The 25,590-nt window shown below is 39.5% G+C and overlaps 1 protein-coding gene across 1 annotated transcript in view; it reads left to right on the forward strand.

The window, feature by feature from the left end:
- Window positions 1-24,218, forward strand: part of LOC122074244 — a 141,277-nt gene extending 117,059 nt beyond the window's left edge. The window contains exons 16-19 of the mRNA XM_042639088.1: window positions 7,184-7,261; window positions 14,779-14,865; window positions 22,603-22,689; window positions 23,866-24,218. Of these exons, the coding sequence (XP_042495022.1) occupies window positions 7,184-7,261; window positions 14,779-14,865; window positions 22,603-22,689; window positions 23,866-23,916 (303 nt within the window). The 3' untranslated portion in view covers window positions 23,917-24,218. The remainder of the gene's footprint in view (window positions 1-7,183; window positions 7,262-14,778; window positions 14,866-22,602; window positions 22,690-23,865) is intronic.
- The last annotated feature ends 1,372 nt before the right edge of the window (window positions 24,219-25,590 follow it).

Raw genomic sequence — 25,590 nt, forward strand, 5'->3', positions numbered from 1 at the left:
ATTTGTTAAAGAAAGCTATTGATAATATGTATTATGCATAAACACTAAATTGAGGGTATCGCATTAAGAATTCAAGGTTTGTAGTTGTCCCATAAATGTAAAACCCTTGTTCCCAACCTTGATTTCCACTTTAGTTAGAGAGAAATATGGCTGGCAGCAACTTTGGAACAAAAACCCCTCAAAAAATCGTGTTTTTATGAAAAATTACCCATCTTGGCCATTATATGACCGTAGTGCACTGTATCGTTACCGAAACGTACATTTCACCTCGATTTTATATTTTCCATAAAGTCATATCGGTGCATATCGTATCGTATCGATGTGTATCGGTGGTGTATTGATGCATATCGGTATGTATCGTATGATATATATCGATGCGAAAGGATTTTAAAAATTTTATGTATCGTATCGGTCGGCTAAATTTAAGATACGTATCGGAGGGTATCGTATCGGTATCGAAGATACTTTAAACCATGTGACATACAAGGCCTAAGCTATGTATATCTTTCCTCAGCACTTCTCCTAAGGTCATTTTAGATTTGTCTCTTACTCTTTTAGTTACTTTAATCTGAATCAAATCACTCCTTTATACTAAAGCATCCAATGGCTTTTGTTGAACATGGCCATGCCACCTCAAATGACTTTCTTTTAGCTTATCATATACTGGAGCTACTCCAAAATCATCTCTAATATTTCATCATTTCTTAATTTATCCTTTCTAGTTTTTCCACCTATCCATCTCAACATCTTCATCTCCGCTACACTAAGTTTATCTACATGAGCACATGATGTTTCTTAACTACCCAACGTTTCGCACTTATGCATCATAGTCAATAGTATAATTGTCCTATAAAATTTTTCTATGAGTTTTAAGGAATACGTCGATCACACAACACTCTGGGTCCACCTCTCTACTTCATCCTTACATCATCCTCTATATTACCTTCTTTATTTATGATTGAACCAAGATACCTAAAATTATCACTTTGAGGAACCTCCCTCCCATCAGTTTTCACCACCTCATTATCCATCCTTGTGTCACTAAAGTTACACTCCATATACTCTTCATTTTACATATCTTAAAACCTTTTGATTTTATGGCTGATCTCGATGACTCCAACGTGGCATTTAACCCTACTCTTCTCCCATCCACTGAAACAATATCATTAGCAAAAAGAATACATCAAAGAACCTTGTATCGCCCCCCAAACCCGGGGTAAGGGATTGATGCAGCCCTCACGGTTGGAGATCATAAGATCTAATTGTAACCTTGATATAAACAAAAGAATTTGACTAAAAGCATTAAATTTCTTCCCTCACAATTATATTCGCGATAAATATTACAGTGTTTACCCATAAACCTTTACTTAATACAACTCAGCTTTCTCTCATACTTCCTAATTAATGAACAAAGGAATCTCATTTCCCACAATAACAACTTAATACACAAAAATAGTGAATACAAATACTTGATTAATATACGTTCTTAACAAATTCTTCTAATTGAGTCCAAGCTTTAACTAGTGACTTTCCTTCATTCTGAAATAGGTCCGCTAAAAAAGATAAATCGCACAATGGGTGAGCTACAACATCCCAGCAAGCAAAAATATTTTAAAATCATCCACACTAATACACCATCAGGGATTATGTACAACCATTAATATATTATAAAAACTCGGAATAACCCAATTGATACACAAGCAACAAATGTACTTCATTCGCATTTCCAACCACAACTTCCTGGACACTTCTCAATTGACTCTCACTCCAACCCCCCTGCTAAGTGAGCATAATCACAAACCTCTCACTCCTCCACCCTCAACTAAGTGAGAAAGAATACAACCTCTCACTCCTCCACCCCCTGCTAAGTGAGAAACCAATACCTTACACTCACCCCTTCTTCCCCCGCTAGGTGAGGCCACACTTATGTACACTAGCACCACACTTATGTACACTAACTCCTTCCCCGCTAAGTGAGGTACCAGACATTCACACATTCATATAGTGGATAAATACACGACAATTCATTTAGATAATAAAATGACTTTAGTAGGAATCTACTTGTTGAGTTTATGGGTTTCACTAATACAAGTGACCAATTGGGCCCATAGTGGTTAGGGCTAGCCCAATCTATTGTGGGAGTAGGTTAGGGCTATGGGAATACCATAAATAGTCTCTATGGTCCCTGCAGTTACCACGATGTGAGCACAATTTCACTCACAAAGTTGTGGTAAGGATCCAAGTGGGAGACTGCAAAAGATCTAAAGGAGGGAGACCACTGGTGGGACAAGGTTCGTGTTCTAAGTGCTTGCTGAGACTCAAGGGAGCTTCACTTACGCACAACTGGTGTCATAACTCAAACCCAAATACAGGTAAGGGTACAGCCCTCTCGGGCATTAATCAAATGATAAAAAACATTCACCAAAATCAAACATATGAGTACTCGTAAAAATTCAAGTGTCAACAAAATAAAACAACTAATCATAAATAAGATATCCCAAACAACACCTACTGGTGGCAATCTAAGGTGTGTTCCCAAAATTTAAATTAAAAATCACTCTATCAAAGTTTACATAAAGTAGCATCCTACTACAATCATCTACTAAAGTAAAATAAACTAATGGAAAGCTTCAGGTCACCCGCGACCTTGCTGCGTCTCGTACCACCAATCTACTCCTCTGTAATGTCATATTTTATAAAGTAAGCTCACAGCCCAGTAAGATATAATGTAATAAGGGAACAACATAGAAATAACAACCAAACAACATACAATGATGAAATGATTACTTTTACTTTGTAAAATTATCTCTATATTAAAACACAACCATTTGCAATAAAAAATCCCATTTTCACACTTAGCCGACATTGGGGGAAATGAGTTGTTACCGTTCCGGGATATGAGAGTGAAACTCGGCCCCCCACAAATCACGCAATCACATAGATGTCACCACGCTGTGACTAAATATACACCACTGTTCACAGTGGGTATAAAGTCCCACGGCTCAACGGAACACCCCTCTCTGGTTCGGTACAGAGCAATCCACTTGCCCTCACGCACTTCCACAAGTTCATATTCTCACGAAATCACATTTTAGTCACAATAAAAAAAAAGCACTAATCAAATTTTTACAAAGAATACTTAAAACAACATCCACGTTTACTTAAAATCCCTTTCGATGTAATTTAGTGTGTACCACGTAACATAAGCCACATATGAATATAACTCAATCTCTACATATAAGTGATCATAACATCAATCATAAGGTTATAACATTCAACACAAGCTATTACAGTCATCTTATGCAAACATAAGTCAAACAAACCATAAGCTATGGTGTACACTTTTTAAAATCCACTTACCTCCATTTGCAAAAGTGTTATCTCCCCTCTAAGTCCCAAGTGTCCAGGAGCTCTCAATCCGAAATTAGTAATACCCTATATTAATTACTATCCACCCAAGATTTGGGTTCATTATAGGTTTCTAGTAAAGAACCTCATAATATAAAGGTCTTAATTTGATTTGGGTCCCAAAAAGAACCCTAATATTATTGAGGGTGGCAAGTCTAACTGGATCATTAATTAATAAAATCATGTTTTATTTGGGTCCCATATGTAAGGTGACGTCCCTTGGTGTATGCTTTTTGCGGACGATATTATTTTATTGGATGACACAAAATCAGGACTCAATGCTAAATTAGAGCGATGGAGATCTGCTTTGGAAACAAGAGGCCTTAAGATAAGCAGATCAAAGACAGAATATGTAATGTGTAACCTTAGCCATTCCACAAGAGATAATGACGAGGTGACTATTAAAGGAAGAGAGGTTAAGCAAATTAACTATTTAATATATTTGGGATCTATCGTTAATGAAGAAGGCGATATAGAGGATGATGTATCTCGTAGGATTAAAGTGGGATGGACTAAGTGAAGTGCGTCTAGAGTCTTGTGTGACGAAAGCGTCCCTGTAAAACATAAAGGAAAATTCTATCTGACGGTAGTGCGCCCGGCTATGATGTACGGGTCGGAATGTTGGGTCGTTAAGTAGCACATTGATAAGCTAGGGGTAGCGGAAATGAGAATGCTAAAATGGATGTGTGGGAAAACTATAAGGGATAAGGTTAGGAATGAACAAATTAGAGCGGATATGGGGGTTGCCTCAATTCCTGACGAGCTTCGAGAATTTCGTTTGAGGTTGTTCAGACATGTTCACCGAAGGCCATCAGATGCACCGGTAAGGAGTGACTTGATTCGGATAGAAGGATCCAAAAGAGTTAGAGGCAGACCAAAAATGACCACAGGAGAGGTTGTGAGGAAAGTCATGCACAAATTAGGCCTTGTCCCAAGTATGGTCTTGGATAGAACAAATTGGAGGGCTAGGATCCAGGTAGCTGACCCGCTTTAGCTGTGTTCTACTTTGTTAGTGATTACCAATCTATCTCCTTTATCGCCTTTTCTTTTCTCTTTCTTTAGCTTTGCTTGGATCCATGTAGCCGATCCCATTAAGTTGGGACAAGGCTTTGTTGTTGTTGTTGTTGTATTGGGTGCCAAAAGAACCCTAACATAACCCGAACATGATTGTTAAGGGTCATAAGTCTGACTGGATCCTTAATGAATAAAATCAAGTTTTATTTGGGTCCCATATTGGGTCCCAAATGAACCCACAACTATTTTGAATAAGGGATAACAATCCTATTCAAGAAACTAAAAATAAGAGGAAGGATCATTACTTAAGTGAGCAGAATAAAGCAGTGAAGTAGGCACAATTTTCCCCTTCCACGATCCCCTTTCTTTCTTTCTTTCTTTCTTTCTTTCTTTCTTTCTCACGATCCTCCTTCACTTCTCTTTCCTCTTCTTTGATAGCTCACACTTCCCTTTCTCCTAGTCCCTCTCAATTATAACTCTCTCCCTCTTTTCCCTTTTATCTCTATCTCTGTCTCTCCTCTCTCATGTCTCTCTTTTCCTATTATTTTCCCCTTCTTTTTCTCTCCTTGTCTCCTACGAATCTTTCTTTAACCTTCTTTTTACTCTCCCTCCTTCTGTCCTACGGATCTCTCTTTTTCCTTCTTTATCTCTTTCCCATGGATCTCCCTTCCCCACTCCCATGATTTGTCTAATAGGGGTGGGGTCCACAACAATTTAAAAGAAAAGAAAAAGAAAGGAGCAGAAAAGAGGAGAAAAGAAAAAAATCTAATAAAACCCCCTTACTACTAACTTGAACCTAGGACCTCTAGATAGACAAGGTATTAACCACTAAGCTAACTCATTAAGTCATTAAATAGAGCCTAACTTTAAATATTTAAGCTAGTTTAGAAAATAACATAAAAGAGATAGTTCCAAAATTTGAGGCATTACAACTGGTGTTTTTCTCTCTCATTATTACCTTATTAATGATTTCTCTATTAAAGAGAAACCACACTTATGTTCTGTTTCTATTTGAGTGTTCTAAACACTAAAAGGGGATGATTCTTCGAAGTTTTTCTTCAACAAGTGGTATCATAGGCCCCCTTCTTGGTGTTAGAACCCTAAAAGTTGAAAAATATGGGTGAAAAAGGGTTAAGGGAGGGTTTTTGGCCGAATCATAGCCGTTGCCAAATTTTTCCTCCCACGGAATCGAATTTTGTTTCAAAGGTTTATAGGGGACATCACAACTGATCATGGCCATATATGGGACGCAACTAGAAACCATCCCATGCTCTGCTGGAAGAAGTGTGACGGCCACGCTCAAGATCGGCGGCAGTGGGTCATCGTCGAGTCAACCGGTAGGGTTTTCAGGTTGACTTGGTGAACCAGCCCGATCCGACCGGGTTGACTCGGTCCGAGTCAACACTGAACCGAACACTCTGACCTGTTCACCCACTCCTTGGCCGTCGTCCTAACCCAGTAATCTGGTGGTTTGACCCGACTCAAGGTCCAGTGGTTTGACCCAACACGTGGCTCCTTGATCATCGATCCGACCCGCTGACATCTTCTTAGCTTCATTTTTTGGAAAAATTATACCTTTGTAGATCCTCTACATCCTTAGTCCTTTGGCATGTCTTAAAACTAGCTTTCTTAGTCTTAATGGTTTCTTGAACCTCATCATCCTACCATCAAGTCTCCCTAGAGGAATGGCATTTTCTTTTTGATAGCCTATGACATCTTTAGCAATCTATTTAATACAAGTAGTCATCTCATTAAACATAATATTAGTGTCTCCCTTAAAGTCCTATTTTCCTTGGTTGACCACTTTTATCAGTAAATGATTTAAAAGTATCTCCTTGTATTAGTAAACCAGGTTGAGTTCTTCATGTATGGAGCATGAATAGGTCCCATCTTCACCAGCAGCAGAATCTATAGAGTTTATCAATTCATCACTATGATATGTACAAATTATTCCCTGCTCTGAACCCCTCTACTATTCTTGGGTTCTAAAGCTAGAGAGCCTTAGGTTTCAAGGTCATTGGTCGACTCTCAAACCTAAAGCTCTACTACCAAGTTAGAAATATGCAAGGATTAAGGTAAGAGAGAAGAAGAGAAGGGGAGGAAGGAAGAAGAAGAAGAAGAAGATGAGAGAGAAAAGAAAGGGATGAGTGCAATCGTATGGGAGAGAGAGGGAGAGCTCTTCCCACCTATATTGAATTACTAACATAAAAGGATAAATTACGTACACCTCCCTAGAGAGTAAAAAAAATAGACAAGTAAATGAACTAGTTCCCAAAGTACCCCTAATATAAAAACTCTAAAAAAAATTTGGTGGTTTTTTTGTTCCCTCCCCCTCCCCCTCCCCCTCCCCCCCTTCTTTTCTCTTTGGTACTGAATCTATTATAAAAAAAAAAAAAAAAAACGTTGTCAATCATTAGTGGAGAATATTTTTCATGTTTCCTGTATATCCATGTCCATAAATTTTGAAGTCTTTTCACTGTTGCTGATTAAAACCAACACAAAGAAAATGATTTGGCCTTCTAAACATTTATGGATTTTATGATTTCTTTGAGGTCTCTGCTAAATAATTGTTATGCAGGGAACTAAATATTGAAAGCCATGGTGTTCTCTCCTCTCCAGGTTTATTGAAATGCTGTGAAATAACTGGATTTTGAATGCCATATTCTTTATTTATTTATTTATTTCATTCAAACATTTATAATGATATAATGTGTTATGTGCCTTAGCCAATGGACCAATAATTATGGACTTCTGTTTACAGTACCAAGGTACACAAGGATGGACGCCTTCAAATTATACTGGACTTTGTGAGAAAATCCTTGCAAAAAGCCAGACTGTGGTATGTTGACTATCAGATTGATTAAGACTTCTTGTTGAAAGTTCCATATGTTGTTCTTGGTTTTAGGATGCAGTTCACTCTTCAATTCTGCATATTGTTGAATATAGTATTTCCTTCATGATCTTTATAGGTTTATTAGTCATGACCATATTAAAAACCATGGTAAGATTAAAAGAAAAAGGGGAAAGAACTTCATCATCGATATTCCTGAAAAGTGAGAAGTTAAAATCATGGGAACCATTTATACTATAATTATATCACTAAATCTTTGGAATACAAGAACTTATCTTATTTTTTACATTTTTCCAAGTCACCTGATCATTAACATCACATGAACGGTTCTTCTGTGAAGTGGTGTAATGTATTCTAAGCACGATACTTCTTCTTGTCATGGCAGTAGTGACACCCACCTGTATCTGCAATTCCTGTTCTTTCTTAACGGTTCCTACGAAATTTTTAACTTCCTTTTCAAATTATTGTAGTCTTATTCTTCATAATGCCAATATGATCATATTCGTAAGCTAGAACCTGTAAACCTTGTGTAGAAGAACAAATGTTCACACTTTTGTCCTTTTTCTTGTTTCTAACTATAGTGCTTCTACATTGATGAAATCATGAAAGGGACAATGCAAGGTTTATGTGACTCCTCTTGATTGATGTTTGAGTTTGAAATGATGCTAGGATTAATTCAATAGAGAAGAGAAGAAGGCTGAGAGGAAGAGAAGAGAATAAGAGTCGGAGAAAAGAGAAAGAGATGAGAGAAATGTGCAATCTTATGGGAAAGAGAATCGATCTCTCTCCCCTTTATTGTCTTACTAACATGATTATGGGAACTACATACACCTGCCTAGGGAGGTAAAAAAAAAAAATGAAACACAATATAAGACAATAAGTAGACAAAACAGTCCCCAAAGTACCCCTGTTACATAATTATAAACTCTAACACTCCCCCTCAAGCTGGGGAATAAATGTCATACATTCCCGGCTTGCTTAGAAGGGTGCTTAACTGGTGGGAAATGAACCCTTTGATAAAGATATCTGCCAATTGATTACCTGTCTTCACAGAAGGAGTGCAAATGTAATTAGAGTCCATCTTCACCTTGATGAAGTGGTGTTCTACCTCAATGTGCTTTGTTTTGGTTATGTTGTATAGGGTTGTGAGCAATGCTTGTATCAGTCTTGTTATCACAATAGAGTCGTACAAATCCCTCAGTGTCAAATCCTAACTCCTCGACTAATCGTTTCGACTATAGGAGTTTAGGTACTCTGCCTCTGAACTTTATCTAGCCACAACAGGTTGTTTTTTGCTTCTCCATGTAACGAGATTATCACCCAAAATGTGTAATAGCCCAATGTAGACCATCTGTTAGAATGGAGCCAGCCCAATCAGAATCAATGTAACCTTCAATCCTCAAATGATTGTGCCTGCCATACAACAATCCTTTCTTGGGGTGGACTTCAAGGACCTAAGGATGCGATACACAACATCCAAATGTCCACTCTTGGGAGTATGCATAAACTAGCTCACTACACCAACTGCTTATTGTTGACCTAATGGCATGCATTGTTGTGATTGTTGCAAACTTGGTGGACAATGGTGGAATTTGAAATATGCTCAGAGCAAGTTGGTGTTGAGGACAAACAACATGTGAGCTTCACAACAAGTCCAAAGCATATGAGCTTCCAATGAGAAGATAGAAAGCATGAGCCCGGTCAATGAGCAAATACAAATAAAATGCAAGGAGAAAAAAAGAAAAAGAAAAAGTAAATTATATTTGTGAAGACAGAAAGCATGTGTGACCTGCCCCTCCTTGTATGTCAATTGAAGCATATGGAGAATGTCCACAGCAGTTCAGCAATCTCCAGCTCATTACAGTGACTCTAGTGGTAGCATGATCCTTCTAGGTATAACTTGGCTGCATACTATAGGTTATTCTTGCATATCATGTTGTGAGTTTGTGTGCCACCTTGTCTCAATAGTAGGACAGCTATATATGTGTGGTATAACCTTTATCTCAGAATTTTAAAGATTATGTGGTTTATGCTTGGATAGCCCGACTTGGTTCTGTAAGTAATGTGGTTGGTGTAATTGTGTGGAACAATGAACTGGCAGTTCATATGCTTAACTGTGTTTAATATTTGAGATGTGTTCGAGTTAAGTTCCTATAGCAGCTTAGCCTAGTGAACCTCATTCAAGGTATTTGACTCATCAAGCTTGCATGTTAGTCAAGTTCAGCAATTCAGCAAAGTTCTTGGTGGTTTGAAGCCTCTTTGCAGCTTTCTTGGAAAGAGAGAGGAGAAGAGAGAAAGAAGAGAGAGAGTGTGGACCCATGTAAAAATCCATGTGAGAGATGGGGTGGAAATGCCACTTCGGAAAAACTTTGGCTATTTGTGAAAATGAGGTGTCCAGTTAATTTTTTATGACAGTACTTCAAGTACAGTGGTGATCAATCATATCTTTGGATGCCTAGAAACGTGTGTCAAGAAGAGAAAAAATGGAAGAAGTTTATGCATACACAAAGAGAAATGTTTTCTCTATGGACCCCACTAGTCCACATGGCAAGACAACTTAGGCGGAATCCCAAGTGGAGTCAACAATGTGGCTTGAGAATCACTGAACTGTAAAATTCTGGGTTTGCTATGAACTTGAGCAGTTCTTGACATAACATTTAGCAGTGATGGTGGGTCACCCCAGGTGGGAGCACATTCTCATTAAAATCCCTAACTAATTCTCTATCTTTGTGTGTCAAAGTTATGCTGAGGTGGCATGCCAGTTGGTCAGAACACATGGCTAAAGAGGGCTTGATAGTCAGCTTAGGAAATGGTTTTACAGGTTATATGCAAAGCTGATTCTTAGCAGGTCTTTTGAGCTTCATTTTGAGCGGGATAGGGAGGTAGTGGGACAAGGTCCCCAAACATCAGTATGCACAATATGAAATGGAAAAACAGATCGATTACCATGATAGAGATAAGATGAACGACAATGTTTAGCAAAAGTACATGGTTCACAATGAAATACATGAGAAGAAGAAAATGATGTAAACAAATGAGGTAATTGTTTCCTCATAACAACAAAAGATGGATGTTCCAAACGCTGATGCCAAAGCATCATAGAGTCTATAGAACTAGCATCACTATGGCCACATGCATACGACTATGCTGTAGTCAAAAAAGGTAATTGTGGCTCAAGACAGTATAGGCCGCCCTCCTCACGTCCACTGCTAATAATCCTCTTCGTCACCAAATCCTGAAAGTGGCAATGAGAAGTAAAAATAGTGATACAACAATGTGCTTTGTTTTGGTTATGTTGTATAGGGTTGTGAGCAATGCTTGTAGCAGTCTTGTTATCACAATAGAGTCGTACAGATCCCTTAGTGTCAAAACCCAACTCCTGGTCTAATCGTTTCAACTATAGGAGTTCAGATACTAGAGCCATTGCCTCTGAAGTAAAAAAAGTGATACAACAATTTAAGGTTTTAGTTAAAGTGCTCACTGCTCACAGATAATAGATTCAAGGTAAGGTTAGGGACATGAAGAACGGAATCAAGTGAAATGGAAGAGATAATGGGGATACTGCCTTTACCAGAAGTAGAGGAGAAGGTACCATCAGCTACTCAGATTTTATCCTTACCAAAACAAATGGAGTAGGAGTCATAGTAATGAGACGTATTAGTCATGTGATCAATTGCACCAGAGTCAATGACCCACGACAAAACTATGGAAGGTGCAGAGGTGGTGACATGCATAGTAGAAGCTAAGGCATCATGTGAGGTAGATGGGTTGTCATGCTGAGACAGGAACCGACGAAGCACTGCAATATCATCCCTAGAGAAGGAGCTGGTATCTGCCTGTGAGGAGCCTCTAGTATCAGTCTCTATCATAGTAGCATGTGTTATAGCCCCTCCTCTGTGGCCACCACGTGTGCTAGTAGATCCACCACGTTCACTAGGACGGCCATGAAGGACCCAACACCTCTCTCAAGTATGTCCAGGTTTCTCTCAATGATCACACCGCCAATCTCTATGGGTAGTGGAAGAAAGGGCAGAGGGCTTAAGTGAAGGTGTAGAATTCATGGCACCTCTCCTGGTCTCCTCACTCAAGAGGTAGCTACACACCCTCATCAAGGGATGGAAGAGGATACCTGCCCAAAATCTGTATCCGGATCTGCTCATAGTTTGAATTCAGCCCACCTAAAAGAATCAAATTACGCTCTTTTTCAAAAGAACTATAGACCTTGGCTTCATCAAGATTGGTCAACTGAAGATCTCGGTAATGATTATACTCCTCCTAGAGTCCTATAACAGTATTATAGTAGTCAGAAATGGACTTAGTCCCCTGCTTCATGGAGAGAGCCTGCTGAAGAAGCTGGTAGACCTTCATAGAGTCACATACCCTGTCATAGGTCTTAGAGACACTATCCCAAATATCCATGGCAGTTTCCTTCCTTATAAATCTCCTACCTATCTCAGGTTTCATGGAGAAGAGTAGCCAAGTCATAACAGTAGAGTTTGCAGTCTCCCATTTTTGGTACCCTAGGTCTGCGACAATGGGAGCCTTGATAGCCCAGTAATATACCCTAGCTTCCCTCTACTCCGCAGGGACAGCTTTACAGAGTGACCAATCGAAGTAGTCGGTACTATCCAACTTCACAAGAGAAATTTGGGTGTTAGGATTGTTAAAGACAATTGAACTGGGGTTGGTACTACTCGACCCACTAGATGTAGCTTCCAGAGGTTCCATGAGATCTGACATAATGTAAGGATACTCCTCAAACAACACCAATGGAGATCCAAACCAAAGGTGATACACAAGTCCCAAATATTGTCTGCTCAGAACCCAAAAAAAAAATTCCAGCAAGCTAAAAGGGCATAAAATCTTGGTAAAACATCAACAAAACTCACTTCCAACTATGGAGCTTCATCCAAAACTCACATGCAAGCATTAGAGGATAGAGCACATCTAACAAATGGAACCAACAACCTCACTATCAGCTATTACAAGCCAGAAACAAACAAAACAGGGGAAAGACAGTACCTGGCAGCAAGTGGTAGATGGAGTTGTGCTCCTTCATCACAACTAATCAACAACTGAGGTTTGGAGGGATCATACAAGACCCATGGGCGACCCTATCCAGCAAGGTTTCATCCTCAGCCAATGTCAGAGGAGAGAGAAACAGGGAAGAGAAATTCTGGCTAGTAGTAAACCTAGGAAGAAGTCTTCGAATAAGTCTTCTTTTTAGTTTGGACTTTAAATGGTCTTTGTGGTCCTTCAAGCTCCCTCCAACTATCTTCAAGTGGATTCTAGAACTCCATTAGGTCTTCTTGTATACTTTTCTTGCATAATATAGCCTCTAATGGACCCTTTTGCTTCTAGGGTTCCAAGAGAGACATAAAGAATGGAACTTAGATGCTTGATCGACTCTCAAACCCTTGTACAAGCTCTGATACCAAGTTAGAAATAAGGAAGACTAGGGTTAGAGATGAGGGAAGAAGAGAGAAGAGAGGAAGGAAGAAGAAGGAGAAGAGGAAATGAGAGCAAAATGTGAGTGGGCTTATTGCTCATCTCACCTATATTAACTTTAGGGTAATTTACCGTGCCACCCCCTGGAGAATGCCAGTATTTTAGGAACACCCCCTCTCTTTCACCAAATTACACTTAGACCCCCTACTGTCAGTCACTGTTAAGGAATATACCTTATATGCTGATGTCAGCTACTATATTTTATTTTAAATACCAAATTGCCCTTACTAAATGTGAAGTACCTAAAATGCCCATGTAATAAGTCTCACCCCAAATCAATAGTTACTATACCTTTCTCTTGAAGGATCGCCGGATATCACGGTGGCAGTGCCATCAGTGACAGCGGCAACCATATTTTTTTTATCCTTCTCTGTTTCTCTTCCATCTCGGATTAATCGTAACGACTGTTGCATTTCATTTCTTCATTATTGATAATTGGGTTGAACAATCCCTTTGCCAACTGTAATATAGTGATCATTTGTCGCGTGTATCCTTCTCTCTATTTTTTAGCAGTATTTTAGCATTATCTGAACGAGTTTCGACACAAGTTTTTCATCCCTATTTATCTACGAAACAAACGGAGCCAGGGGTGGGGGAAATCAAATGATTGGAATAGAATTCGATCGAGACTGATGCTGATTTTGGCCGATTCAAATCAAGATGTATAGGGGTTTTGTTGGATTCGGATTGATGCCGTGGTTAGATAAGAGTTGGACCGATGTACATGACAAAGAGACAACCGATTGCCAGGAAACCAGTGAAGAGGAGATCCGGCCAGAAGCAGCGGAGAAATGCGGTTCGAACTGGGTGTTTAGATCGTTCTTCTGGTTTGGGACAATTCGATTCGAAGAGCTTTGACATTCTCTGCACCCTATGTTGAGGGGCTAGCGATGGCGCATCCTCGATCTTCAGAGGGGATATGTAACCTTTACTCAAAAAGGGATTCATCCAAAACCATGTCGCTCTAGACAGCTTAGAAGCTGAAGCGTAGAGAGTAACAATTTGATCGTTCAATGAAGGCTCCCCTAATTTCACCTCCGGATTGGTGCCTCTTTCACAAGGTTTCAAACCATGCTGTTGAAAGATGCATTTACCATTGACGTTGCAGTAGATGTAAGGAGTCTTGTTCTAAGTCAGGTTTGTCACATGGAAAAGCATTGATATGTCATGTGGTTAGAAATCAGAATTTATACTTGGTCCATTACATTCTTATCTCTTGCAGTTCCCAACACTTGGGTTTGTTGTTGAACGGTATCTTGTGGGTTTGCACACTGTCTCCGACTTTCAGAAGACATGGGGCTGTTGAGAGAGAGAGAGTATAGGTAGGGGTGAAGAGGACTTAAGGTTTTTGTTTGTAGAAGAATAGGGTATAATGGTCATTTTAACTTTTCTTTTAAACAGTGACTGACGGTAGGGGGTCTGAGTGTAAATTGGTGAAAGAGAGGGGGTGTTCCTATAATATTGGCATTGTTTAGGGGGTGGCGCGGTAAATTACCCTTAACTTTTAACTAATACTTTAGGAAATTAGGAGGAGAAAGAGAAATAAAAAGAAATACACATTAGGACAACTTGACATAAACAGTTCCTAAAGTACCCTTATTACATATATTCCAACAATAATATGTCTGGAATTTGAGCATGTTCTTCCATACAACCTATGGAAGTCAGACAACTTAGTCGTAGCACCACAATCTTGTTTTCTTTCATGATGCAACTTATTGAGGAATTCTGCTTCCACCAAAGGATTTTCAGCTTCAAATGGCACGACATTGCATCTGAATTGGTTGTAAATGTTTCTACTGTTTCTTTTCTTTTCTTCTTTTGAATTATGGGATGCCCCAGACAAGTTTGGAGACTCATTTATTCCAACTTAATATACACTGCTGTTATGTGAACAAACTCTTCTATGACCTGATTAACATGCTCAGATTCTATTGCAGGTGATCTTTCTAGTGTAACTAGGTTGTCTGATTTGACGATCTGGTACTTTGTTTCAGGCTGGGTTTTTCCTGGTCCAGTATGCTCATCTGTGGCAAGAACATCTGGACAGGCTTGTTCATCTTTTCTCCATGGGAAAGCTTAAGGTAATAGTCCTAGTTTGCATTAAACTTGTATGCCTGTAAGTATAGACTCTCTTAAGTATTTCAAGAAAGTTCTTTATCGAATAAATAATAGTTGAATTCACCGTATACGCCCTGGAATTTTGGTAATATAATCTCCTTTTCATCTCCTCGTGTTATGGTATAGTGTTACTAGTATTATTATCTCTGTTTTCCCACGTCTCTTTCTGTGAATGGTCCGAACTATTCTCTCTGCTTACAAAATTCTCAGAGGATGACACTGGATTCATAAGTTTCAACCTGCTCTGGGCTCATCCAATGCTGTCTAAAGAATAGTCAGAACCACTCTTATCTTTCTTTTGAGTACTGTTAAGAGTGGTTCTGACTGGGTAAGGGCAGTTTTGTCTCGTTTTATTTTTCTGTTATTTCTTCCAGTTATGTCCTTTGTTATCTTTTGGTTGTTATATATATTGAATGAAGTGGGAGTTATAACATTAAGTTGTAACTCCCAACAGGTTACACATCCATCGATTCTCTTTTCCTCCCTCTTCTCTCTTTCTTCATCTTCTAATGTTATATACATTATGAAACAGTATATTAATAGTTGCAATTTATTTTTTTGAAATCAATAAATACATCATTCTAGAGGTGTGGACTGGTTTTGGTCTTTCTGAGGTAGATCAATCCTTTATTTCGATTAGATATGCTCTGATTCTGATTATTTATTTTCCTTGTTTATTTTTATATTCCATAACTATTACATTTTGAAGTTCTACTTTTTCTTTGTCCTCCCTCCCTCTTTGGGGGTAGGGATAGGCCGGTAGAGACTTTGTAATGCATCCTAGGGTTCCAAAACCCTGATGTAGGTTGCTTTGGCCCACCAAAGTATTAAAACTCCTTGTATAAAAGTCCCCCTTCTTTTTCTTTCTTTTTTTTATATGCAACCCAGGGCCACAATAACCGCTGGTTAGAACACAAACACACCCAGCCGCCGCTGGGTGTTCCCTTCTTATGTAGAAATCCCAGCCCATTCAACGCTTTTCACAAAAGCTCCACATGAAGACAAAGAGAAGAGGAAGAGAGATGATGTAAACCTAACACAAATTAGACAAACACCCAAAACAGTGGCCACCATGGCCATTTCTGATAAACATTGGTGTGTATAAATTATCAAAACATTGTGTTTGTCGACGTACCATGGCTCTGATGCCAATTGATACCGGAAAAAAATTTCCAGCAAACGAATCTCGACATAGACAACCATGGATTTAATAACATGGGAGAGAAGGTTACCTAAAATCAAGGATTAAAGTATCAGTATTGGTTTCCATGTTAATCAGCTAAATTTAAGATATGTATCGGAGATACGCTAAGATACACTAAAGATACACACATAAATAGACAAGAAACACATTTTTATACACTTTTGCATTAAAAAAAAAAAACTATGTATAATGTTTATCATTCATAAACACAAAATTGGAGAGTATTATATTGAGAGACAAGTGTATTCAATTGAAATTGTTCAAAAAGATGAGGTTTCTTACCTTTTTTTTTCTGTTAGCATTGCCATTGACATTCTAATAAGTATCATGGAGAGTGTCGTGATGGTTCGTATCCATTGCTAGGAGAATCCTTTTGAATAGGAGATACTAAGATAATATTGTGCACTTTTCGAACATAGGCTCAATATTGACCCCAATCGAAAAAACTATGGTGGTGGGACTCCCATTCATGGTAGAATCTACTGTACTCTGAATTGGCCAATGTTGGTCCTACATAAGCCTCATATCAAGAGCCTAAAAAGCACTTGAAGATACATGTTGTCCATGTCCAAATGGGGCACCATCGTGATCTGAACTAATGCTTATCGACTCCATGCTCCTTATCAACACATCATTGTCACAATAAGCATGTTCCTTATGGTGTCACAAATTGGGCACGGGCAAAAAGATCTGAGCTTGGAAGAAATGTTAAAGTAGATGGCTTTCCAAATCCCTTCAAAAGAACGGGAGTTGGGGGTCCATTTACGAAGGTTATGTTCCATCCAAAGGTGGTTGATGGTGGTGCAAAAGGCAAGCTTTCCGACTGTGTCACAAATGGAGGATCCACTATAGGTCATGTCTACCTAAATCCATTCACCAGGAAGGGGGAGGATGGGACGGGAGGTGGGCCAGCATGAACGGAGAACCTTCTTCCAGATGGAAGCAGCGAAAGGGCAGGAGAAGAAAAGATGGTCAACGTCTTCAGTACCATTCCAACACAGACAATAGGAAGTAGGATCCTGAATGTGGCGGGAGTTGAGGAAGGACTGTGTAGGGAAGCAGTAGGAGAGGGCTAGCTAGACGGAGAAGCTATAACGAGGGATGTGCCCTTTAAACCAGATGACATTGCGCCAAGGAATAAAAGGGTCTTTGGAGCGAATAAAGTTCCAAGCAGAGGCAGAGGTGAAAAGGCCCGAGGTGGAGGGGACCTAATTGACAATATCATGCAATCCCTTACGTCCAGGGGGATGGGAGGAAGGGAGGACCAGAGATCAACTAGGGGGAGGGTGAAACGAAGGGGACCAGCCATAGTGGGAGAGGATGAACGCTACGGTGGCAGATCTGGTGGAGCTAGAGGAGGAGATGATTCTAAAAGTGACCAGGGGAAGGAGGATACCTACAGGGTGCCACGGGTTAAGCCAAAGCGAGGTGGAGGAGCCATTGCCAATAGAACAGGATATAGTAGGGAGGGCAAGGGGTCTGGAGTTGAGGATGCAATGCCAGATCCACGAAGCATTAGGGGAAGGGGGCAGTCCATAGGGAATCAAATTTGAGGGGAACAGAATAAACCCAAGAGACCTAGATGCTTCGCTGCTTGGAGATAATCTTCCAGATAAGCTTAAGGATAGCAGCGGAGTTGGCATCCTTGATTTTACGGAGGCCCAAGCCACCTTCAGACTTAGGCCGACACACCTTAGAACAGCTCATAGGGTGTAGGAATCTGGTGGTATCAGTGCCTTTCCAAAGGAAGGCATAGAGGAGAGAATCTATGGCTTTGGAGGTGGAAGCCGGGAGATAAAAGATTCCAAACCAGTAGAGGTAGAGGGATTGGAGAACATATTGGATAAGGACAAGGCGACCAGCATAAGAGAGAAGCTTGCCTTTCCAAAACTGGAGCCTTTTCCTGATGGAGTCCAGGATGGGAGAGCAATGGTGGGGAGAGAGCCAAGAGGAAAGAAGGGGGAGCCCGAGGTATCTGACAGGGAGGGTTCCCAAAGAGAAACTAGAGATGGCAAGGAGCTGGGTTTGGCGGACCTCGAAACACCCAAAAGAAAAAGGTTGGATTTCAGGAGGTTGATTTTCAGACCCAAAAGAGGCTCAAATAGGTGGAGGGAGGCCCTGATGTTGGTGATGGAGGCCGGGTCAGCTTTAGAGAAGATCATGAGATCATCCGCAAAAGCGAGGTGGGTAAGCTTGAGGGCTTTACATTTGGGGATGGGGGGAAATGAGGTGTTGGTCAGTGGAGGATTGGATCGAGCGGGAAAGAACTTCGAGGGCCAAACAGAAGAGGAAGGGGGAGAGGGGACACCCCTATCTGATGCTGACCACGAAGGAGAAGTAGCTCGCAGGGCTGCCATTGAGGAGGATAGAGAAGCGGGGGGTGGAGATGCAACAGAGAATTCAATGGACAAAGGAGCGGGAAAGACATTTGGAGAAGGACTTTGGAGATGAACTCCCAGCTGATAGAATCAAAAGCCTTATGAATGTCGATCTTAAGAAGGGCCGCAGGGAAATCGGCTTTATGATTGAAGCCTTTGACTATCTCATGGCAAAGGATGATATTAAACCTAACTTACCAGGATGTTGTGTTCCTCTACCACGGATAGCCAATTGATAGGCAAACCCATGAGTGGCCTCGCGGAAGTACTTCACCTAGAGAGGTATTAAAACATTAATAGGCCACTCAATGTTTAAACATTTAAGAATATGGAAGATTACAAACCTCTTCCACGGCCTCTTTGACCAAATCAAGATTTTATGCCAATTTGGTTATAACCTCCATCATGGATTGCATCAAATCACTGTTAAACTTTAAATTGAAAGAGTAATGAAGGTCCATATTCAAATAATAAGGTGCACCTGGTTTGTAATTGATGTTAACATACTAATAAAGCAATAACTAAATAGTAACAGCTAAATTAGTAAGTGTTCAAAATGAAACAAAAGTCATTTACTTAAGATTTTACTTGCCCGGTAAATGTCTTGAAGCACCATCCTTTGTCACACCCCGCTTCTGCTAGGTTACTTACGGTGTGACTACCACACTCAAAAGTAACCAGTACGGTAGCAATTCCTTAACCATCACAGTCCATAACCAAACCAACTAAAATCAATGTAACGGAATCAAAATGTATATATATACAAAATCAACTTCAAGTATTGGGGAGGAAACTAATTGTTAACATATTACATTAACTGTGCTTCAACCTTCTCAAAAGTGACTGTCAAGACATGCATTATAATATAAAAAATGACAACATCAAAAAATATGGCATCAGACAACAATGGGCAACATCACCCTCGGCTCATGGTGTAGTATAGGCACAAGTGTCACATGCATAGTCTAAGTCATGCTCCTTGGGCTCTGGTGTCCATGAGTCTCCGATGTAATCTGCCATAAAAGAGGACGTGTCATTGCTCATAGGTACCATGGTATCTACATCATTATCTAAAAGAGCACACGTGGTGTGAGCTTCACTAAGCCCAGTGAAAGATGTGATTCATGCAAGCAATTCACAAATAATCCATAAATGTGAAATGATGTAGTTTGAATCCCTTCCAGTTTAATCGACAATGTTTGCACTAACATGTAGGGTCATTCCTCCCCTCCGTGCAGTAGATTGTTGCAAGCCAATAGGTAACAAAGCTGACACTCTCGGGTGCATTACCTATTGACAAACATTCAAATTTGACCGGATTAAGGCACAGGTGTAACATTCCACCCACCTTACAAGAATTTTGTCCTTGAAATGTAGCATACCTGGCAAGTCAAATAACTGAGGATATTTCTCCTTCATCTCATCTTCTAGCTCCCAAGATGCTTTTTATTCTGGGTGGTTCATCCATCGTACTTTAATAAAGGAAACAGTAAGGTTGCAGAGGGTATGGTCCTTCTAGTCATTGATCTCCTCAGGTTGCTCCACATAGGCCATATCATCATCGAGGTCATATGGTTCATGAGACAAGATATGTGTCCGGTTGGGAATGTATTTCCTCAACATAGACACATGGAACACGTCATAGAAAGCATAAAATGTTGGAGGCAAGGCCAATTTGTACGCCACCAATCCGATTAATTCAAGGATTTCGTATGGCCCGATGAACCTAGGGCCCAATAAAGAGGTGTCTGGCACATCCTGCCATATGAGCTTTAAATGGAGATATACCGAAGGTAGCTTGGTAACTGTTGTTATAGGAGAACTCAATAAGTGAGGTGTGATCATCCCAACTGTATCTCATGTCAAGGACAAAAGCCCTAAGCATATCCTCTAGGGTCTAAATGGTCCTCTCTAACTGCCCATCGGTTTATAGATGAAACAACGTACTAAAGCTTAGTTGTGTACCCATAGCCGTCTGTACACCCCCCAGAATTTAGAAGTAAATCTGGGATCTCAATCGGAGATAATGCTAACTGGTACACAATGGAGACGAAATATCCTATCTGTATACTTATTTTTTTCAACTAAGGGTATATCTTTTAAAACAATAGTATATGGAAGGTATGTCTTTTTATCGGATAACTACATCCTCGAGCTCGAGGTCTTAACCTTTTCATGGTAGTACCCTCATTAACCTCGGGAAGTCTCAACAGGTGCACCCTTTTGGCTAACAGAAACAAGGTAGGGCCCAAATCCACTTGTCTTGGGTGATAGGGAGAGCACAAAGAGCTCAATCAAAGGTCTAACGCATACTATTGAGCAGCTTATGCTCCATCAAACTCAGAAGATTATAACACAGATCCCCGACATCTTGTGCATAGTGACAAGTTCTTGTTCGAAAGTATGGTGATTCATTCCTAGCGATGAGGTACCTCCACCATAGTTTCCCTATAAAAGGGTTCCTTAGTACCTCTTCTTCATAGAGAAGATTGTCCTCACTAGAGTACAACTCCACCATGTAGGAGAGTAGATGGAGATACTGGAGTGAAGGGGTTCACTTGCCTTCGCTTGCAAGTTGCTGGTGGTATAGTTGCAAGTCTATGGTGGTGGAGAGGGAGTTATTCCAGGTCAACGATGAGTTGCAGGTCTCAAGTGTTGACGATGGTGAAGGGTTTTTTGTAGGGAATATTTAGGGGGTAAAATAATAATTTTTTTTTTTTTAATTTTTTGATTTGTTTTAACATTGTTACTCAAACAACTCACTCACTTGGATGTTCTCCCTAAAAGGGCAATAGTAACCATTGAGCGTCATCCCCAATTACATTCATACCTTAAATGCCCAGTGGTCCAATATATAGTCAATCCCTTCGGTAGTCGTCAACCATTGGCGTACCATTGATTTGCAACACACAAATGCAACGGTAAGTACCTCTTAGGTGAAGGAAGGAAACAACAATAAGAAATTCTTGTTACCAAACACAACTGGCGGTGAAGCATTCAAAAATATCAACATATCAATGTTCAACACACAATGTGCCCACATCTATACTACCATGCCAATCCTTATTGGGGAAATAAACATTGTGGTAACCCTAGAACAGCCTACGCAAATCTATCCATAGTTGCAAACCAATAAACGGCGACTTTTGGGCTGTTGCACATAAAACAATAATTATAACAAGCATATAATGATAAAATTTCAATTAATTAATTTAATCAAATTAAATTGGGTTTAATGGATATCGTATTTCATAAAATCCAACAGCTCTGTCACCACTCACCAGTCCATGCAATATACACCAAAGCACGACAACACATCAAGACTCAATTTTCTATACAATTAATGGTTACATGAATCAAAATATAAAGAATCAAAACAATCTAAATCATATCCTGGAACCAATTACAAACTTGAAACTGACTAGGACTCTTGACTCCTGTCTTTGGCTAACTCCAATAAAAAATATACTTCAAAAAGAGCATCCTAGAGCACACGGCTCCCGCTACTACAAGGTCCAAGAGGGGAAAATGTAGCAGCCTTACCCCTGCTTAGTGGAGAGGCTGTTTCCATATTTCGAACCTGCAACCATATGTTGCAATGGTGCAACTTAACCGTTGTGCCAAGGCTCGCCCACTAAAAAATAAATAAACTTCAAATTACAAAAGGACCCCAAATAACTATACCCAAAATACCCCTAATAAACCAACAACCACCTTCACAACTGCTTTTCTCGGGTCATATCGGCCCAGCGTTACAACTCTATCACTAAGGGTGTGGGTTTGGAACTGTGGCTTGGTGGTGTTGCTCAGCGTGGTGTTAGCCATCTCTCTTTCATTATGTAGGGTGGTTGGCCCTTTTTTTTTTTTTTGGCTCAAACTATTCCTTTTTCTTTTGTTTCCCTTGAATCTTGTGAGCTGGAAATTCATTTCAAAGTGGAAACACAACTTTCTCAGACTAACCCATGTCTCCTTGATCCAGTAAAAGATAAACTTTTAATTTGTTAAAATAGCATCATCATCAAAACCTTTAGGGTTTTTCACTTTTCTCTCAAGAACGCTCGGTCGCTATTCGTACTTATAATTGAAATAATTAATTAAGGTCATGTTACTCATTATAGGTTGCTGTGGACCCAAAGAAATTTTTGGGCCTCAAGTCTGTTGCGGATGCGGTTGAGTATCTGCATTCTGGAAAAAGTGTTGGCAAGGTACATATTTCAATCCAATCCCTTCCCAAACCCCCCCCCCCAATAAAAAAAATTAATTAATGGAACATTGCAATTTTTTATGCCACAAGGAATCATAATGTGCCATGGGATGATTGGATGGATCCCAAGCCATAAAGGACCCAACAACATCTCATTGGTAAAGTTTTAGCCAATAATTAGCAGACCAAGTGGCCCAAAATTGGAAAGATGCCTTAATTTTTTGTTTTTGGGAAATCTCTAATTAACAGTCTATTCAAAATAAGTTTATCATTATGGCCCACCATTTAGACTCGTGGATAGTTGGTATTGGCAGACTGATGGTTGGAAGGGCTAAACACCTATTGGTTAATTAACCAATGCCAAATTTATGCTCCATTCTCAACCATTTGGCTTGCCATCAGTGATCTTGCACCCTTGTATTTTCAATGGCTATCTGCAACTGCTAAATTTTAGTTCTCAACCATTTGTCTACGCTATATGTATCCGTGTGGAAAAGTTGGATTAGGTTGAAACTTACTAAAATAATAGATGATGACATGGACAACATGCCCATAAAATTCAACAACCAATAGAGCCACCGCATAGCAGATATTTGCTCCTTCTTGATGGCTGTCAAGGAAGCCTTTTGCCCATTTTATATTCATCTCTCTAATGGAAATTTCAAAAGTTTACGTAACTTTGGATCGTTTTATTTCAACATAGAATGCCCAGAAATAAAATAAAATAAATTGAAATCTCTTACATCCCATAATGTATTTTACAGTTTTTGCATATAGAATAGTCGGAAAAACATTCCAGCTCTAACATTTACTTCCAACAAGACATCTCTTTTTGAAAATTCTATGTTTTTTTCACTTCCAGCCATTCTACAGTGAAACAAATGAACCTTCACATTAAAACTTGGAGCCTCTTTTCCCTTCTTTTTGTGGCTGAAATTTACTGCCAATATAGGCATGGGGTTCTCTATGTCACATGGACCCACCCATGTACTGCCATGTGGCAGTTTGTAAGGCATTATGCATCAAATGGTGCATTCATGTTTAGGGTCTCTCTGAAATAAAACTTCCCTGTCATGTATATTGAAGTACTTCTCTTGCAATTGTAGTTCACTCTCTTTAAAAATCCTTACAGAAATGGTAGTTCACTCCATTCAAAATTTCTCACAAAATCTTGCAGGTAGTTGTGTGCATGGATCCAACATTCGGTCAACAAGTGGCAAAACTATGAGAGTATGTTGCCCATCCCTCATGGACATATTCCCCCCCCCCCCCTTTCTTCCTTTCCGTTTTCAAACAAGGAGCATGTGTTCCGATGTTCCAGAAATTAGAAGCTTCTCTCCAATAGAAAATTGCCAGACAAATTCAGAATAAGGAAAACCAGCAGTAGTTAGCAAGAAAACCATATTACTGTTGAGAGTCCAGGGTAACTAGCCATTGACAACCAAATGTGAAATCCTGTGTATATGATCTTCATAATATATGGGTGTATTTAATTGCCCTATCAAGGTTTGTTATGCGGTTTTCTGTTAACAAGAATCTTCCATGCACTTACTCTTCTTATACTCATACTGCTACACCAGGTAGGGGCAGGAGGAGCCTCATGCCCTCATGTTGTAAGCAAGAGGGATTTTATTTCAAATCTTCTAAAGTACCTCAAGGCCCTGTTTCGTTAGCAGTGAAGTGGAATAAAGTTAGTAAATAAACAAATGGCCATAACAAATCTCTCAGACGTTCCCCATCACAAACTTGCATGTTTCAAAACACACGGACAAGGATTGGTAAAGATAAGTGGTTCGGCCACCTGTCTTATTGACCAAGTTTCAGCTTGAACCATGTATAAACACCTGGGCATTCATCCCTGGCCGTCCGATGCGCATTGGCACACTGGGCGCACTTGAGAGGATCCAGGTCCGCATGCATGCTATTAGATTCAATAACAGTGAATGGCATTCTTTGTAGTCTTGAGAAAAAACTCGGTTCTAATTACATTGCGCTGAATTTTGACCTATGAGATTAGTGTGGAGTAATGAATATGGATCACATTGGTATCCTCTTTTCTAATGTTTCTAGAACTATGCATTGGAAGAAATGTAACTAGTTATTAATAATCTATTTTTATTTCAGTAGAAAAGAATTCCATAAAGATCCTGTTCATTTTGTCATAAAAATGCTTGGAAGTAAATAAGAAAAAAACATTTTATTTTCCCTAATGTATTTATAATCTTAGGTAAACATAGGGGGTTCCCCTAAACTCTTTGCCACATGTTTTAGTTTCCAATGAGATGAACTCTGCAATTTAAAAAAAAATAAATAAATAAACAAAAAGACCTTTTGAGTCCCTATGAAGGCTTTCCCATGTGGCCTACCCTCATTCTGCCACTTAGATGATGTTACTTTGCTGACCATTCCATAGAGATGACAAGGTTTGGATTATCCAGATATTAAATTTTAGAGTCCAATTCTATTAAATGTCCTCTGTGTAGACATGCATCCCATGTATGGTCATAGTGCACTCCAACCACAATTGTATATTCTCAGTCTTGATTTTTCGAGCTGTCTTGTGTCACTCGGTAAATTTCGTTTGAGTTGAAATTCAATGTGAGTAGAGGATCTTCAGGTCTATCTATGCAATTTAGGAAAAAAGGCCTCACCAAAAGATGATTTTATTTTTATTTTTTTATTTTTATTATTATTTTTTTTTTAACTTCCACCTATTTTATTTCATAAAGAATGGAATTGAACCACCAAAGTAAAGAAATCTCCAGCAATCATTATAATTCTCTTTTCCCACGAAGAAAAATAAAATAGGATCACGCATATTTAGTTGGAAGTCAAATTAAAAAAGAAAACGATTTTGTTGATTCACTTGCGGCTAATAAATTCATTCCAAATGGAAAAGAGA

Source organism: Macadamia integrifolia, chromosome 3 (genome assembly GCF_013358625.1).
Source record: "Macadamia integrifolia cultivar HAES 741 chromosome 3, SCU_Mint_v3, whole genome shotgun sequence".
In the NCBI taxonomy this organism is placed as follows: domain Eukaryota; kingdom Viridiplantae; phylum Streptophyta; class Magnoliopsida; order Proteales; family Proteaceae; genus Macadamia; species Macadamia integrifolia.